At 32.9% G+C, this 19,343-nt stretch overlaps 2 protein-coding genes across 2 annotated transcripts in view; both read left to right on the top strand.

The window, feature by feature from the left end:
• Positions 1-5,691: 5,691 nt before the first annotated feature.
• LOC119684243 overlaps positions 5,692-19,343 on the top strand; it is a gene marked incomplete at its 3' end in the record, with an annotated part of 30,757 nt that continues 17,105 nt past the window's right edge. The window contains 1 exon segment of the mRNA XM_038098248.1: positions 5,692-6,111.
• On the top strand, positions 10,855-15,116 carry LOC119675179 (uncharacterized protein K02A2.6-like). The gene has a single exon (XM_038086366.1). It carries the CDS (start codon positions 10,875-10,877, stop codon positions 15,114-15,116), a length of 4,242 nt encoding a protein of 1,413 aa, XP_037942294.1. The 5' UTR covers positions 10,855-10,874.

The raw sequence follows: 19,343 nt of genomic DNA, 5'->3' as shown, positions 1-19,343 counted from the left end.
TCACACTATGACAAATCCTGGAAAAAGTACACGAACATAACATCAACACTCACTACTTTTTTGTTGATTGTAAAGCAGTGTTCGATAACCCGTTTACGCCGCAATTTCTGAGCTCGGTATCCCTGAAATGGTAATACTGCTCTACAGAATGACGTTGAGCAATACCCATAGTTCCATCACGATAGGATCAAATCTCTTCGAACCCTTCGATACCGTGTGAGGCTTTAGACAAAGTGATTCCTTATCATGTGATCTTTTTAATTTCGTAGAATAGATGTTTATCATAATGGATCAATACTATACAAATGTGTCCAGCTCCTTGCAAGATTGATGTTACAGCTACCTTTGTTTCTATGAAAAAGGAATCTGCATGAATGGGCTTAGCGGTAATAGAGGGCAAAACGAAGTATATGTCGGATACTGCTAGAAATATGCATCGCTCCTTGCTTGTGATGCCGAGCTAGTTTCTTGCGACTATACTTTCGTATTTGTCAAGGGATTGTTTTACCTTGGCGCCGCCGTAACAAGCAACACCGATATCAGCCTGAAGATCATACGAAGAGTCATTATTGCTAATAAATGCTACTATGGGCTCAGTAGGCAATTGGGACGAAGTGATGAAGCACTACTTGGAGTGTTCAAGAGAAAAGTTCTTCGTAAGTTCGTATGAGTTGTACGCGCTTTATCACAACATTGATATAATTTAGTGAAACAACATCCATCCATTAACAGACCAAATATTTTTAATGACAGACATCGGTGAGGTCTCGCAGGATAGCACCATACCTGTAAAGAGATCGGAGCCAGCTGGGAAGACAAGATTATGCTACCTCCGTCTTCGAAGGAAAGGGTATTGATTTTATCAGATGTCCTTTCATGGGGAGTGTTGGATTCTGAAGTGGCATCGGTTCTGTCATCAGAGGCCGATTCCGAAGATGCAACCCTAGAAGGTTGTTACTTAACTTCTTGGGATTCGGCTTTATATATCGGAAAGATGACCAACCCGAAGCCATAGTTGATCACCACATTGCGGGCTTGAAGAAGGGCGAAAGATTCTTCGTTAAGAACCACAAGTGCTACGATGAAGTCGCCTTTGGGATCGCTAACCTTTATTGCTTTCCAGTCATGTGTGGGGATATCGGCAATACTGGCCTTTAGAATTGAGAGAATTTCCTCAGGCAAGGTAAGTTCCGAAGGAAGCCAGACTTTGGAGCGGAGGGAATTGTGGAATGTTATCCACAAAAGTAGCCCTGAGTTCTTTGCAATTTTTGTAAAAAAACATTATCAAGCGGAAGGGATTGATTCAATTTTTCAATTTCTTCAACCGGTTTGGACAGGACTTCAAATCTTTTTTGATTACTAACTTTCTTTACAGATTTAAAAGAGGATGTCTTGCAACGCTTAATGTTGGAATCAAGCTCCCCTGAGCAGCGGCTGCCGCTACTCGGTGGGCGGACCTTCATATCCGCAACGGGGTAAGCTTATAGGTGAGTAAGCTTGTAGGCAAGCAGACAGACGGACAGGCGCAACAGATAAAGGAGAATAGGTGGGCGTATGCCGGTTTCAAAATTTAAATTTAAAGTAATGGAAAAAACAAGGTTAGATTAAATGGTAGCAGAGCTGGTGACAATTATATATAAAATGCAAGCACATATATGCAACCAAAATATAAAATAAAAAAGTAAAATAAAATAAAATAAGATAGAGTAAATAAATAAAATAAATAAATAATATAAATAAAATGAATAAAATATGTAAAATAAACAAAACAAACAAGACAAACAAAACAATTAAAATAGACAAAGCAATCAAAATAAATAAAAGAATAATCGAACTAACGGAAGAAACTAAAATTGATAGTAGTATAAATTTGAAATAAAAATTAAATTTAAGTACAACCAATAGCACTTGAAATTGATGATAAAATTAAAAATACAAAGTAAGAAAAAAAGTAAAATAGAAAGTAAAATATAGAGAAATAAAAAATTAATTAAATAAAAGGATATCAAATGTTTATAAAAAATAAAATAAATTGTAGAATTGTTCACATACAGTGCGCACAGATAACACAACAAACAGAAAACCTTTTCGTTGTGAAATTCTCTTTGCCGTGCGGGAATGCGCACCAAGTGTGATAAACCAAATTTAAATAATTTAATAATTTAAAATTATTTTAATTGAAAATTAATTTAAATTAAAAGAAAATAAAATGAAATAGTAGAAAGTTGCAAAATTTTAAAATAATAAAAATCCGAGTTCGTATTTGCGTACCCATGAGCAGCTCCTTTCGGCTCATTTTGATCACGGCTCATAAACCGGCAAGAAGCTTTTTTCGTACCATGCCTCACGCTTACAAGCGAACTCAATTGCAGAGCTCACGCTCGTGAGTAAGAGCCGCCATCTTGCCCGAGAGCAATAGTCGAACTGAGGCTCATGAGACCTCATGCGCTGCTTACAAGAATGTGCTGCATGAAGGAATATGAAAAATATATGGCATTGTTGTTGTTTTCATTACACAATTTGGCACGTGCCACTTTTTATTTGAATTTTGTGATTTTACTTAATTAATAGTTTTATATTAATTCAAGTGTTTTAAATTATGTGAAATTGTTTTTCGCAAAATTTGAACATAAAAAAATAAATATATCAAAGTTTTACATGAATGCAATAAAACAATTTGTTTACAATGCGAAAAACAATGTAGTATTGTTTCATTCTATTGTTTTAATATAAATTATAACAAGTTAAGTTAATTTTAAATTATATATTTTCATATAACAAGAAACGTATACAAAAATAATTAAAGCAAATAAACTAATCAAAAATAAATCGGGTTTTACTGAGCAGTTGAGCTCTCCGGTCATGAGCCCTCATGAGCAGCTCTTCAATATGAGCAAATTGAAGGCTAGCGCTGGTAAACAGCTCTTCAATATAAGCCAATTTTAGGCTTACGAGTGTCTTCCAAGCTGAAATCCACGCAATCAACTTATGCATAAGATCCAATTTAATCAAAAAACCTTCTGGCTCGAAAATTGTTATTTACTCTGACAGCCAGGCTGCTCTTAAAGCTCTTTCTTCTTGGACTTTCAAATCAAAACAGGTCCTTGAGTGTTACGAGCTTCTGCAATCACTTGCAGCTCGGAATAAGGTGAACCTTTACTGCGTTCCGGGCCACAGAGGAGTTTTGGGAAATAAAAAAGCTGATGAGCTAGCAAGAACTGCATCAAAAACTGCTTTTATAGGCCCTCAACCCTTTTGTGGAATAAACTGGGCCAGTACAAAACAGATTATCAAGGAAATGGAAAATCATATGCGGCTAGAGTACTGGGTAAACTTTCCAGGACTCAGACAAAGCAAAGCACTGATAACACCTTACTCCTACAAAAACATTCTTAAGTTCTCAAAATGTAATTTAAGGATGATAACGGGTTTCATTACAGGTCATTATGGTCTGAAATATCACCTTCATAAACTACAATTATCTGCTAACTCGGAATGCAGATTATGCCTCGAAAATGAGGAAACAACCATGCACATTCTTTGTGACTGTCCAGCTTTAATAACGCACAGAAGAAACCTGTTTCATAAGGAATTTCTGTCACCAGAACAGATTAAGAACTCTTCTCTAGATTTAGTTCTAGACTTTATTCACAAAGCTTTAAGGGGCTTTGTTTAATCAATAGTGAAACTGGTACAATAGGTCTCTTCTGGCCGCAGTACCGGCTGTTGGGCAATTTTCACGTATACTCTTTTATTATTATTATTAGGCTTACATAAAAATTGGCTATTGCTCATAAGCCTGAGCTGCTCATGAGTGAGCAAATACAAACCCTGATTTAAACCAAAACAACTTAAAACAAAATATTAAGAATGAAATTAAAAACTAAAAGTAAATGAATCTGAAAGTAGATAAAGGTATATAATGAAATTTATGGTAAGATTAATTAAAACCTAAAGAATGTGCGTTATCGCTAGACGCCAATATCCAAATTTATACACCCTGAATTTACACAATTTAGTAAAACTTGAACAGAACAGTCTTGCAGGAGTGATTAATTCGCATGAATAAATTGAATAAATGAATCCCGATGTACCGTGTGCCCCATTTAAGAATTTTTTTAAACGAGAGTTTCAAGTATGTATTTATTAAAAACTCTGATATTTCTAGTGTGCGTTCGTAAGTTTTATATATCATGATACCATAAATATTTACTCTGTATACAGCTCAATTTTTGTTTGTTTACATAGAACACATGACAAATATGTCACATTTTGGTAATTTCTCTTGTGTGAAATTTATTTTTAAGTATTAATAGCTTTCGCCACTTATGGTCTAAATTCCTTTGATTTATATGTAAGTTTAAAGGCAAAAGGCAATAAATCTCTTTGTATGTTTAATGAGATTTACCTATGGTAAGTTTCCACTGACTTCGTTAGATCAGTTGACTTACTTAAAATTCAAGTAATTTAGGCAATCTGAAAAAAGTGAACTGTTAAGCATGATATAGACGATGCTACATGTATGCGGACCAAGTATGCATACTACTAAATCGCACTGTGGTGAGCGTCGGACGAGCAAAGATCGCGGAAAAAATTATTAATTAGTGACAAAACAAAAATAATTGAAAAAGTGCTTGATACTTATTTTCTTTAAAAATAGCAAATTCGAAAAAAATGTGCTACAATAAATTATTAAAAAGCTTATATATTTAAAAAATTATTTTATGAATAAAAATATTAAAATACATAATTATAAAGAATTGAATTAAAAATAATTTTAGTTTTAAGAATTAAAATAAGAACGCCAGCAACAACAACAACAACAAAAAATTATGGTTAATTCTAAGAAATATGAAATCTTTATACAATGAAATAAATAACTTGTTACTCTTATCATCACCTCAATTTCTTCAGTTTCAACTATTGTTTTGCATTCTGTACTTGCTCTGCTGTTGTTATGCACGCTGTAGAAAATAAATCAAAATGAAGTATGTATACCTAGTTTCAAAGTGTATATCAAAGCGCATACTTGAACTGCATATTTAGTCTGCATACCTGTAGCATCGTCTATATCCTGCTTAAGATATACTTACTAAATAAGCATTGGAAACATGGTTATAAAAAACATGGAAGCTCTTTGTATGGTTTAGGAAATTTACTTAATGAGTTACATGTAATAAAAAAGCAGTGTAAACATATTATAAGAAAATCGGGATTTTTAGGTTAAGAATTAAAAATCTTGTATGAAAACGTCAAACGAGAGATCATAATGTGATTGCATTTACTGTTATATCAATATAACAATAAATCCAAATGGCGTCATTTCAATTTTGGTGTAAAAGCGCTTATAGAGAGATGTAACATGTTATTCTCCATGATGTTTGTTTAAATAAGAGCAAATTTATGACAGTAATATATGACATAAATAATATATGACAGTTCTGGTATGATGAATAAATAAGAGAAACTTTTTTGCGATATTACACAGAGGTCCAGTTTTTCAATATATCATCGAAGTTTCTTTTCTTTATTATCTTTGCTAGGTACCATTCTTGTGAATTGTTCTTTGGTCAAGTGTTTCTATTTTTTTGAAGGTCTTGTTAGCTGCATAGAATACGGTATGACAGGTGCATAGAATATGTCGTTCATGTTTGACAACGTTCTGTGGTATAAATTTATCGATGTAGGTATAAATTATTTTGGTATTTGTAGTATTACGTAGTGAAATTGCTGTTTTTAATGTATTTTCATTAATGCATATGTGCGTAAACAAGCTTATGTAAATAATTATGTGTTTGACATTTTTTATTGATTCCGGTTTCTTTAATGTTGAATATACCAAGCTCAAGTCAAATAGTCCTGTGGGTGCAATAAATAATTTGTTATATATTCCTATGCGTAAACTACTTCAGAAACCTGACAGATTCGCTTTCCTATATCAGTTCCCGGTGTTGGAAAGTTATATAATGTATATTGATTAACTTTCTAATAAATACATTAAACTTTTCGTAAGATCATGCAAATAAATTTATTTCTGTAATTCAATACGGCAAAGGACAATATTGATTCCTGCAGCTGTTTTCCGGTAAGATGTGCTCGGGAAGACTACAGGTAAGAAAGAAATTATGTATCCATTTTTCAACACGAACAATTTGTGTACATTCAAATGTGAAACAGAGTTTAATATAACATTGCACTTCACTACAGAAGTGAAAACTAAATATATGTTTGTTTTTATACATTAAAAATACTCATAAATCACATCCTACCAAATATTCAAGCCAATAATAACTCCAAAACAGTTGGCCCTCTAATGTACCCTTTAGTTACAGTAACATATATGTATATATACATAAAATTTTAAATCATTTCACCTATGTAGTAGATGTACATTGTCGCATGTACATTGTAAATATATTCAAATTTATAATTTGTTTTCTTGTGTTTATGTTATAAAGCCCATGTAGGATGTTTTCTACGTTACGGTTAGTTACCGTATAAGGTACCGTATAGGAATATTAAAGGTACTTGTCGCAGTGATGAGCTAGGACAGACTTTATTATAATGCCATGATTGCTTCTAAAATTTGCCTTTTGCATATGCATATAAAGCAGCGCACTAGGGGTTTGAGTTAGATTTGGTTTCGATTTTAGACATTTGCTGTTCCTTTATTGATTCGTTAGATTTAGTCTAATCAAATTGCTGTTTATCATATTATTACATCATTAGAAGTAAGAGTTAAAAATTTTTCTTGTATAATGTTTTTGTTAATATTTGTAAATATTTAAATTTTTATTATCAGAAATATCACTGAAAAATCTGCATTTAGGTTATTGCCCATATCCCGCCAACCTCTAAATTATTACTTTATTATCACAATAGGACATGAAAATTAATTTAATGCATAATATTTAATTTATTTTAGGTATTAGCATAATACTATTTACGTATATAATGTTATAAAATAATTTTATATTTGAAAATCTTGTATCGATAGGGAGTTGTAGATTTATTTATGGATTATGACTATTCTGATTACACTGACCTATTTTTAAATATATTCATCCGTAACCGATTTGGTCGATGAGAATGTAAAAATTCTCATTAAATTCAGTTGATACCGTGCTAAATTAGTTGTAGATGTAAACAACGTAAGAAATATAAACAGCTGAACGCAAAAGAAGTAATTAGTTAAAACAGAGTACAACACGCAAAATAACATAAAAACATAAATAATGCAAGATCAATTTGATCACAAAATAGTTTGTACGCAAGGATATACAATGTAATTGCTCAATGTTTATATTAGCTGACTTAAGAACTTATTGAATTAATCGAATGCGGGTCAACTGACTTCGTACAGAACAATTAATTCATACTTTACTTTTGCTTGGATTTGACTGTATTACAATGTATTACATTTCGCCTATTCCTTGAAGATTCCTCAGCGATAGTAATGGCATATCTCATGGTCTTAGTATTACTCCACGGGTTTAAAATAGAGTGATAATTGTATTTATGTTATATTTCTTATAAAAATAATCCCTTCTTTTAGCAAGTTCATAGATAAGTTTACTTGTACTTATCTATAAACAAAATTATTTTTTTTGTATTTAACCATTTTTTTAACAAAATTAAAACTAATTAAAACTATTTGGTGGAAATCATTTTTGGTCATCTATTTTTTGATAGGTTCATTAATCGGTTATGTAGTTTACAACTGTATATAATACTAAGTAATTTGTAGATCTCTTTCTGGGCCCTATGCTCCACTTAGGAGAGAAGGGCACCAGTAAGTAAGACCTGTTTCTAAAGATTTTTCTTCTACTTATCTATGAATTCATTATCTTTGTACGTCATAGCTTAATTTTGAACTTGCGGCTGTCTCAAAAAATTTAAATATAACTAGTAATGCATTCTTAAGAATGCAGTCTTATTTTCTAAAATTATTTTCACGTACTATTTATTGAACACTAGTTCAGCAGCTTTTATTTTTTTGTATATGATTTTCAACGCTAATATTAGGTCTGTTAAAATGTTACATGAGCTTCTCGTAGTAACTTTGAGTAACACTGTGTATACACAAGTGCGTTCCACCAGCAAATTTTCGATTAAATGAAAGCATCTGAGAGAGCGTAACATCTCTGTCGAAATTTGAAAATGCTACACAGACTTTACTCGTACATTTTATTTCAAGTAAAATTTGTGTGATGTGTGTGATCAGCTGTTTTGATTTGAATTCAAATTTTTGTATTGGTTATTTGCGCGGCACTGGTGTTCTCACCAGATTTTACACAAAGCTGTTCCATGAAAATCTGTGCAAAAAGAGTAATTTAGCATTTTATTTGTGTTACGCTCTCAGTTTACACTTTACTTGTGCTTTACACAAGTAACAGACCTGTTATATATTATCCATCCGTTATATTCTCTAACTATCTTTTCTTCTTTCACTTTTTACCTTTTTGCATCAATTTTGATCGTGTTAGGCCCATGTTATGTAGAGTGTCACGGGCACGTCAAAATCAAAATTGTTTTTGTTTTTAATGAAAATTAAAAAACAGAGTGAGAGAAAAAAATAAATGTCAGATTAAATTCGGTCATGAGAGCCAAACTATCTGTGCCCTGCACTGTCAAAGCTGTGTTGTATGTATGTATCAGAGAACTTCAATTCAGACTCTCTTTTTCGTTAACTTGACTGCACTTGATTCATATAAACAGCTGATAGTACTTAGAAAGATTTATACTCTGCTCATGTGATGATTAATGAGCCATTTATGAGTATTAAACCACAGTCGGGAAAAATTTGCTTGTTCTTGTTTACTGTGCATATAATTTGCTAGTAAAATCTCTAAAATTATGCACATGAAATATTTCAAAACACAAACAAAACACGTGCATTTATAATGCTAACAACAACAACACATTAAAAAGATTAAACTAAACACAACAGCGCTCACACAAAATTTTTACGAACGTCGCAAGTGATCGAGTCATTCATTTTCAATGAGTATATTTGTACTCATCTGAGTATATGCTTTGATTCATGAATCATACGTATTCTTGTAAAGTTGATTCTTTAGCACCGGAATTCGTTAACGAACATACTTACGAATCATTTCTGTGGCGAATATGAATGCATATAAATAGTGTGTGAGAAAAACATTTATATGCATTTAGATTTGGTTTTTTATGAGTGTACTCTGGGTGTTAAATTATGACTCTTTGCAGTTCTCTGGTATGCATGTCCTTTTAAATTCAGGTACAATAAAAAATGACTAATATAATAGAAAAAATACAAAATTGACAAACTGATGTGACACTCTGAATAATATGCATTCTCGTCAGTAAATTTCATTAACCATACAAAGAGCTTCCGTGCTTTTTAACTTAAAAATTAAGCAAGGAAAATTACACCAAAAATGTCAAATGCAACTTTTAAAAATAAATAATCCACAAAGCAAATCATCAAAATTTGAAATATTTGTCACATGTTTTATATGTAAAATATAAACAAACTACAGATAAGCTATAAGCTATTCCTCAGTGCGTTGAGGAAGTAAATATTTCATATAATCTTTGTTATTATAATATATATCAATTACATATATATACAATTATATGTATATAATTGATATATAAATTATATATTTAATTTTTTCTGAAATATATTAACTGAAGTTTATTTAAACAAACCGAAGCTCTCTTAGAACTATCTGACACATAAAAGCTCTTTCACATGCAATTAGTTACTTATGCCAATGGAAACGACAAAATCTTAAAGTAACTTTAGTAATATACTAAGTAAGCAGTGGAAACATATTCTTACGTGATTTTTATGTATCAACAACTTTGACATATTTATTACCAAATTTTTCAATTGGCAGAACTTTGTAATTTCATTTATCACGAAGTATCACTTTAATTACTCCCTAACGAAGCGTGTCCTTAATATAATTTTTTCACTACCTTAAAGATATGCGTGTGGTGCTATCATTTTTTAAGGCTTTAGTTTCAAACTTCTTTTTTAGTCCCTGTTCTGTTTAAACCCTATCTCTTTCAATTGACTTTCCTCGATTACTAATCGTACTACAGCAGACAATTAAGGTCGTGATGATATGTTTGAAGAAGTTTTTTAGGTATCGATGAGCTATGCATATGATTATATAGATTATTTTAATTATACTAAAACTTTACTAATAAAATTTAAAATTTCTTATTCAGTAGTTTTCTCTTATATATTTGCTTGTATATTAAGTGAGAGGTTAACCTTTATTTATTGATTTGTCGTGTAAAGTCATATTCATCACTTAAAATTTATTTGCATATACGATATATCTGCTTGTGTTTCAGTTTACTCATCTGAACCTCTGCTCAAATATGAGGAAATTTTTATGTCGTAATTTCTTTACTGTTCCTGTAGAATTACATGACTATAATTTTATTTGCGTGGTTTGTAGGTGTAAGATGCAGTTTTTATTCCGAACCTAAGAATATTTTAAGAGACAGATAGATGTTATCCCTTTATTTAATTGCATTTGATAAAAAATTAAAATAGAGTGTAACTATTGCTTATTTAAAGCGTTATTGATAACGCTGATAAAAATGATTTTATGTTTATCCGTAATAAGGTGATTCATCCTGCAAGGTAAGCATGAAGTGTTTTATGCTATATGTTGGCAACTCTGCCAAGATGACAGTTGACAGATAAAGAACAATTAATATTTTAATTCTGTCAGTTATTTTGAACTTGTGAAATAATAATAACTTGGAGTTAGTTTGAATAAATAAATATCTAAATTATACAGATATAACAGTGGCGACGAGGATATTTTTTTTTTTGCATTACATGAAAAATATATGTACACAAAAAAAAAATGAATCCACAAGAATTCAAGTTATTTTTCCAAGAAATGCAAAACCAACGTGCGAAAGACACCGAAGCAATGCGTGAACTTTTCAAAGAGTGTTTGCAAATGAAAGCAGTTCCGAAAACAGAAAATCCGGAGCAAACAATGGAGATTTTAGCATCGAGTCTCACGGAATTTGTGTATGATCCAGAAAATAACTTAACATTTGAAACGTGGTATACGAGGTATGAAGATTTGTTCTTAGTAGATGGTAGCAAACTTGATGACGCAGCGAAAGTCAGGCTTCTATTAAGAAAACTCAGCACAAATGTGCATAATAAATATATGGACTTTATTTTGCCTAAGCATCCACGTGAATATAATTTCACTACAACAGTGGAGAAATTAAAACAACTGTTTGGACTCCAAAAGTCACAATTCAGCTTACGCTATAGCTGCTTACAGTTAACCAAACCACCAGATGCCGACTATACTACGTACGCAGCCGAAGTTAATAAACAATGTGAAAATTTTAAATTGAATAGCCTGTCACTGGACCAGTTCAAATGTTTAATGTTCGTATTGGGGCTGAAATCGGAAGCAGACTTCGAAATAAGAACCCGAATATTGACCAAACTGGACACAGAAGCTAATACCATCAACTTGGAAAAACTTACAAACGAGTGTCAGCGTATTATTAATTTAAAATCCGACACAGCGCTGGTAGAAAATAAATCACGCGAAAATCAGGTGAATCGAGTACAAGCAAATAAGCTTAAGAACAATCACAAACCGAAAACACCATGCTGGTTTTGTGGAGCAATGCATTATGTGCGTGACTGCCCATACAAAAATTATAAATGCGAAGACTGTCACAACATAGGCCATAAAAAAGGTTATTGCAAAGCGAAAAATTTATCAAAATCAAAATGCAATAGCAACAACAAAAATAATAGCAATGGTAAAGCAAAAACATTTTCACAGCCACGATCCAACAGTATATACACAACGAACAGCATCACAGCTTCACAGCGTAAATATGTCCACGTTAAAATCAACAATGTGCGAATCAAATTGCAATTTGATACTGCATCGGACATAACTATCATTTCAAAATTTAATTTCGACAAATTAAATATTTTAAATACAATGGAAGTACAACCAGAATCTGCTAAAAGTGCAACTGGAAACTTACCATTGTACGCAAAATTTACATGTGATGTGCAGTTAAAAGACACAATTAGAACACTTACGTACTTCGTTACAACGATCGATTTGAACGTATTCGGATTGGACTGGATAACTGCTTTTCAACTTAGCGATATGACGCTTAATGCTATTTGCAGCCAAATTTCAACAACAAAACAGGCAAATAATGTTTCAATAAAGTCGTCGAATTGCAAATTTCTTCCGAAAAAATTATTTCCAGAACTTTTCGATAATGCTATGGGTCTTTGTAATAAAACTAAGGCACATTTAATTATTAAACCAAACTGTCAACCTGTTTTTCGACCTAAGCGCCCGGTAGCATACGCAGTTCAACATTTGGTTGAAGAAGAAATCAAGCGACTTCAAGATCTCGACATTATCGCACCCATCAATTACTCTGACTGGGCCGCACCAATCGTAGTTATCAAAAAGCCAAATGGTAGCATTCGTATTTGCGCTGATTTCTCAACTGGTCTTAACGACGCGCTTGAATCTTACAAGTATCCACTACCGCTTCCAGAGGATATTTTTGCAAAAATTAGCAATGCAACAGTATTTAGTCATATAGACCTTTCGGACGCTTTTCTCCAAATCGAAGTTGATAGCAAATCGCAAGAACTTCTCACAATAAACACGCATCTAGGTTTATTCAAATACAAGCGTATGGTTTTTGGCGTCAAAACTTTTCCGGCAATTTTTCAACAAATTATGGATAAAATGCTTGCGGGCTTAGATTGCGTAGCTGCTTACATTGACGATATCTTTGTCTCAGGTAGAAACCAACAAGAGCATGACAACAACTTACATGAAGTTCTACAACGTATTTATCAATACGGGTTTAAACTCAAGATCGCAAAATGCAATTTTTCAGTTCCTGAAATTGCTTACTTGGGATATATTGTCAGTAAAGACGGCATTCGCCCAGATCCAAAAAACATTGAAGCAATCAAGACAATGCCTGCGCCAACCAATCAATCCGAACTTAGATCACTTTTAGGTGCTATCAATTTTTATGGAAAATTCATAAATCACATGCGCAAATACCGAGGACCATTAGACGAACTACTTCAAAACAACAAGCAGTGGCAATGGACGGAACTTCATCAACGCTGTTTAGATGGTTTCAAGCAAATTTTGTCATCAGAGTTATTATTAGCGCATTACGATCCACTAAAAAACATAGTAGTCGCTGCAGATGCATCTAACTATGGGCTCGGAGCTTGCATTTTTCATGAAGCTGACGACGGTTCAATGAAAGTAATATGTCATGCGTCCAGATCACTAACGCCCACAGAAAAACAATATAGCCAAATAGAAAAAGAAGCTCTTGCGCTTATTTTCGCGGTTACGAAATTTCATAGAATGGTTTTTGGGAGAAGATTCAAACTTCAAACAGATCATAAGCCTCTTCTAGCTATATTTGGTGATAAAACTGGAATTAAGGTGCATCAAGCAAATAGACTTCAACGTTGGGCAATTAAACTGATTGCATACGACTTCGAATTAAAGTTTATTTCAACTAACAGTTTTGGGTATGCAGACGTTTTATCACGACTCATACATAACACAATCAATCCTTCAGAAAACTATGTCATCGCTGCAGTAGAGTTTGAAATTGAAAGTAAACAAATTTTACATAACTCACTTGATAAGCTGCTGCTTACCAGCAAGATGATTACTTACGAAACAGCTAAGGACAAGGTTTTAGCTAAAATTCTCGAATATGTAACTGAAGGATGGCCATCAAACTGCAACAACAGTGAGTTAAAAGCTTACTTTAACCGAAAAAACGACATATGTATAGTTGACGGATGTTTAATGTTCGGACAACGCATTATTATACCTCAAATTTTCCGAAAGCGCATTCTTAAAGAAATTCACCGAGGTCATCAAGGCATAGGTCGTACTAAAGCCATCGCGCGGTACTACGTTTATTGGTCAAATATCGATCACGATATTGAAGCAATGGTGAAAAGTTGTTCAAATTGTGCCGCAGCAGCTAAAATGCCCACAAAAACAACTTTACATCCTTGGCCAAAACCTTCTGATTCTTGGGAACGGCTCCATATTGATTATGCAGGACCAATAGATTCATACTACTATTTGGTCGTAATCGATGCGTTCTCAAAATGGCCAGAAATTATACAAACAAAATCTATAACAGCAACTCAAACAATTTCCAGCTTGAAAGAAATTTTCGCTAGATTTGGGTTACCGAAGACAATAGTTTCAGACAATGGTACTCAATTTGTGAGTCACCAATTTCAAGAGTTTTTAGCGGAAAACGGCATTAGTCATATACGAAGCAGTCCGTACTATCCCATGTCAAATGGACAAGCCGAAAGGTTTGTGGATACTTTAAAGCGAGCACTAAAAAAGTTAAATGGGAAGGGGGTAACTGCTGAAAATCTTCAAACATTTCTACAAGTTTACCGATCAACTCCGAATAAGCAAAATGAGGACAGTAAATCGCCAGCTGAAGTTTTACTAAAAAGAAAAATCCGTATTAAACTTGACTTGATTAAACCAACGCTGGTGTCAGACCCAAATGTCAAGTTTAAAAACAAGTGCGATACACAACTCAAAATGAAAGCGCAATTTGACAAAAGGCATGGTGCAAAGCCAAAGTTTTACGAAAAACAAGAGCTCGTTTATGTCAACATATTCAAAAACAAACACTTTGAATGGACAAAAGGTAAAATAATCGAACGCATAGGTAACGTCATTTATAATGTTCGCTTACAAAATGGCAAACTTATTCGTGCACATGCCAATCAAATTCGTGACCGAAAAGATCAAGGAAATGAGTTATCTTTAGAAATATGTACTTCCGAAGATATCGCCAACGAAAAGTGTTTAGTTGATGCATTTGGCCTCTACGAAACAACACCTAAAGATGTGGTCGAAATAACTAACAACAACATGGTTTCGACTCCAGATCAATCTTTCAGCGAAGTAACCGAGATTGCAATCCCTCAAACTGAGAAGCACAATGAGGCAGTTGTTCCGTATACCCGACCAAGGCGTACTAGACATCCTGTTGACCGTTATAGACCCTAGAATCACCGCATTGGAGATTTAATCTCAAAAGGGGAGGTGTTGGCAACTCTGCCAAGATGACAGTTGACAGATAAAGAACAATTAATATTTTAATTCTGTCAGTTATTTTGAACTTGTGAAATAATAATAACTTGGAGTTAGTTTGAATAAATAAATATCTAAATTATACAGATATAACACTATAAAACTTGTGCAAAGTTTTATTTTTGTTTTGATCTGTATTTTATTTATAATATGGCTATATATAAGAGGATCGGAGGAATCCATTGTTCTTTGGAAAACATCGGTTATATTGTGTATTCTCTACTGTCGTGCATGTGATTAAATATCGTGCTTACATTGTGACCGAAAGGTTTTCGGAGGTTCTCATTTAAAATTCGCGCGCTGTATATTTTTCGATATTTTAAGTTTATGTAGTTTGGCAGAACTGTCCTTAATTACTATGCCAAAAATGAGCGCGATCTGTCGGACAGTTCGTTTACGGCAGCTGTTGAAACCAGTTCACCTCAGTAGTGCGTTGCGAAAAAAACAATGGAAAAAAATATTGAACAAAGAGTTTGCATCAAATTTTGTTTTTCGAACGAAATTTCGTGTGCAGAATCGTTGCGAATGCTACAAAAGGCTTATGGGGAATCAGTTTTATCGAAAACTCAAGTTTATGAGTGGTACAAAGCCTTTCAGGACTGTCGTACGACCGTCGAAGACATGCCGCGTTCTGGACGACCTTCGACCTCTACCACCGACGAAAACATTGAAAAGGCAAAGGAAATCGTGTTCAAAAATCCTCATGTGAGTGTTAGAGAGATAGCACGAGAGCTAGGCATCGGTCGTGAGATGGCTCGTTTGATTTTGGTGGACAATTTGTGTATGCGACGTGTCAACGCCCGGCTTGTTCCGATTCACCTCAATTTGTTCAACATTATCAACGATTTTAAGGCCAAACATTCAATAAATACCATCGAACAGCCACCGTATTCACCTGATCTTGCACCGTGTGACTTTTTCCTGTTTCCCAACCTCAAATTACCACTCAGAGGAACGCGTTTTGAATCCATAGAAGACGTAAAACAGAATTCGCAGAGGGAACTCAAAGCCATACCGGAAAGCGCCTATAAAAAATGTTTTGATGATTGGAAGAAACGTTGGCATTTGTGTATCGCTTCTAATGGAGCATATTTTGAAGGAGATAAAATAAATATTGATGAAGATTAAGAATTTTGCGTTTTATTTATTTATGACCGGAAACTTTTCGGTCACAATGTATAATATTTTACTTAGTTCTTGAATGTTGTTGTATTGGCTTTTGCTCAAACAATTTTCGAATAAAAATGTTACAGCCTTATTTGGGGTTAAAGATACTGGTTGCAATGAAGAAGGCTTTTTTTATATATTTCGTTTCACTAAAATAAATCAAATTAATTAAGATAATTACATTTTCACTCCACAATGCATAGACATGCTGGATAGTTTTTTTTTTGTTTTAGGACTAAACAAAGCATTACATACCATTACATTTACAATCAACGTACCTTGGATTCCATGATTAACATTTACGTTTTACGGTTTAATCGCACGTTATAAATTCGCAAACTCACAAGGTTTAGTAAAAGTTTCGCGAGCTTTTTACTACAACAACAAAGATGATCTATGACTTTGAAAATTGATTAAAACTCAAGGGTAATATAGTAAACATTTATCAATTCATTATTACTAAAGTATATTGTTAGAGAATTTTCGAATAGCAAAGAAAGAAAGAAAGGACAAACACAAAAATTTTATTTTAATTTTATTGAAATTTGGCTGACCATACAACGCTGTTTCGAGTATTGCCAAGTACTCTTCATCAGTGGTCTTCATCAATAAATTGTTGTGTTTGTCCTTTTTTTCTTTCTTTGCTATTCGAATATTCTCTAAAAATTTAAATATCGCTTCTTTGTGACTATAAAGAAAGCGTAGCTTTACCAGCAACAATAATACATACTTTAAAGTATATTACTTAAGAATATTTAATTAAAATATAGTTCCGTTTCAAAAAATTTTTTGAATTTATGCCAAAAAATTGGCCATATGGTCCAGAACATTGTAGCTTTTTTTTTAATTCAACTTTTTTGAAACCACTTAAGCGATGAGTAGTTCACAACGTAAGGTTAGCGAAACTTACTCTTTTTAATGGAACGTAAGTCATTGTATGATATAAAAGTAGACAAATTAAAGAAGTTTAAATTTCTAAAAAAAATATAGACTTATTATACTTATTAAGGAAATTCTTCAAAAAGTACAGTTAGCATTAAGTGAAAGACTTTGAGAACGATATTTATATTTTTTACGTTCCTAAGGTTTAAGGTTTGAACAGTTCAAGATTGTAATTATAACTTTTCAGTTTATAATTTAATTTCAATAGATATAATAGATATAAAATAAAAATATCTATAAAAATATAATTTTATTTACACTATAAGAATTTAAGAGAAAAAGAGTAAAATTTATAGAAAAGAGGAAGAAGCTACGTTAATTGCACCTATTTTCAAGTGAATGCACCCACACTGCATAATATTGTCATGCACCCTGAAAATACCACGTTGATTTTTTTAAAAAGCGCATTTTTTAAAACCAATACATTTTTTGTAATATATTATTTTATTGAAAAACTGTAACATTTTTAATTCTTCCAACCAGATAACAAATTAATACATTACAGAATCATGCATATTGTAGGCAAAGATTACGCAGACTATTCAATCAGTATGTAGATTTAACTTCATCGGTTTTTGGTTAGCTGCTCAACCGATATATGCATTATAATCTTGATGTGCAAGTGTGCTGCTTGATTGACGGTTTTTGCTTTGCCACTTTTGTCTTTAATCGTCATATAAGCACAGCTTCTGCACTTAACTGTCACTTTTTACCAGCAAACAACTTTAAAGTTTTCTCAATAAATTAAGAGTTTTCCATGGCGCACAACTGACAATTTTGTTTGTTTACTAATCCATGTAACATGCCTCAATCCTTATCACTCATAATAGTTGTTAACCAACAATTCACCGTCTTGTAATATACAAGAAGAGGCTTGCAGTGACCGTTCAACACTCGCCTTTTCGGCTTCATTATTTTCATTAGATCGTTTTGTTCGTTTTTTTGGAATCCTGGCCTAGCAACACTATCAGAAGATAAAAATGTTTCGGGCAAACGCTTAATGTGTTTTTCAAACACACGTTCATTTAACACATCACTCAATAAATCGTGTGACTTATTAAGAAAAAGAAATTTTTTCTGTCAAAAATCGATTTTACTCATCAATATAATCTCCTTCCAGGGCAATACAATCATTCCAACGCTTCTCTAACTTCTGGATGCCGTGCTTGTAGAAGGGTTTGTCTTTTACCTCAAAATAGGCTTTAGTTTCAGCAATTACATCTTCATTTGAGATGAATTTCTTACCGGCGGGCATTTTTTTGAGATCAGCGAATAGCCAGTAGTTGCTGGGGGCCAGATCTGGACTATAAGGTTGATGAGGAAGCAATTCGAAGTGTAATTCGTGCAATTTTGCCATTGTTTTTGTTGGCAATATATTGCCATTAAAAAAATTGATTTATTTTCAATTTGCGCAAATATTCACAGTCAATTTTTTTTAAAACTTCTGGTACATACTTGTATTAGTTTGTATAAAAAATCTGGGCGTTGCTTTTAACCGTTTTTTTTATTTATGTTTAAAGTTCCGTATGTTAAATTATATAAATTATATATTAGAAAAAGTAGCATAAAAGAATTTGTTATGCATGTTCTAAACTTTGATGCCATCCAGTAGCCAAATTAACATATATTTTTGAAAAATCTGTTCTGATTTTAATAAACTGCATTGAACCATTTTTTCAATTTTCAGTTTCACATCACATCATCAACATCGGTAGCGCCTACTTCTTAGTGTCCTTTCCTAAGTGTATATTTTTAGTTGACGACCTCTCTGAAATTGTCAATTACGAATGGTGACACATGGCGTGGTTTTCGCTTAATTCGCTTCTTCACTTTACGAATCATTTCTGATGTTGTTACTGGTTTTTTTTTTGTTTACTTTCTGAACCTCGGGTAATGCTACCAGTATCACAGTATTGAGCTATGGTACGAGACACAAATAATTTGTTCACATTTAGGTGTTGGAGGGCTCGAACGATAACCACTTGTGTTTGTGCAGACAAATATAAAACAATCACATTATCACTTTTGAACTTC

The sequence above is a fragment of the Teleopsis dalmanni genome, chromosome 2 (genome assembly GCF_002237135.1).
Source record: "Teleopsis dalmanni isolate 2A chromosome 2, ASM223713v2, whole genome shotgun sequence".
NCBI lineage: Eukaryota > Metazoa > Arthropoda > Insecta > Diptera > Diopsidae > Teleopsis > Teleopsis dalmanni.
Note: the sequence above shows the minus strand (reverse complement) of the source record. Positions and strands in the feature narration are given on the sequence as shown.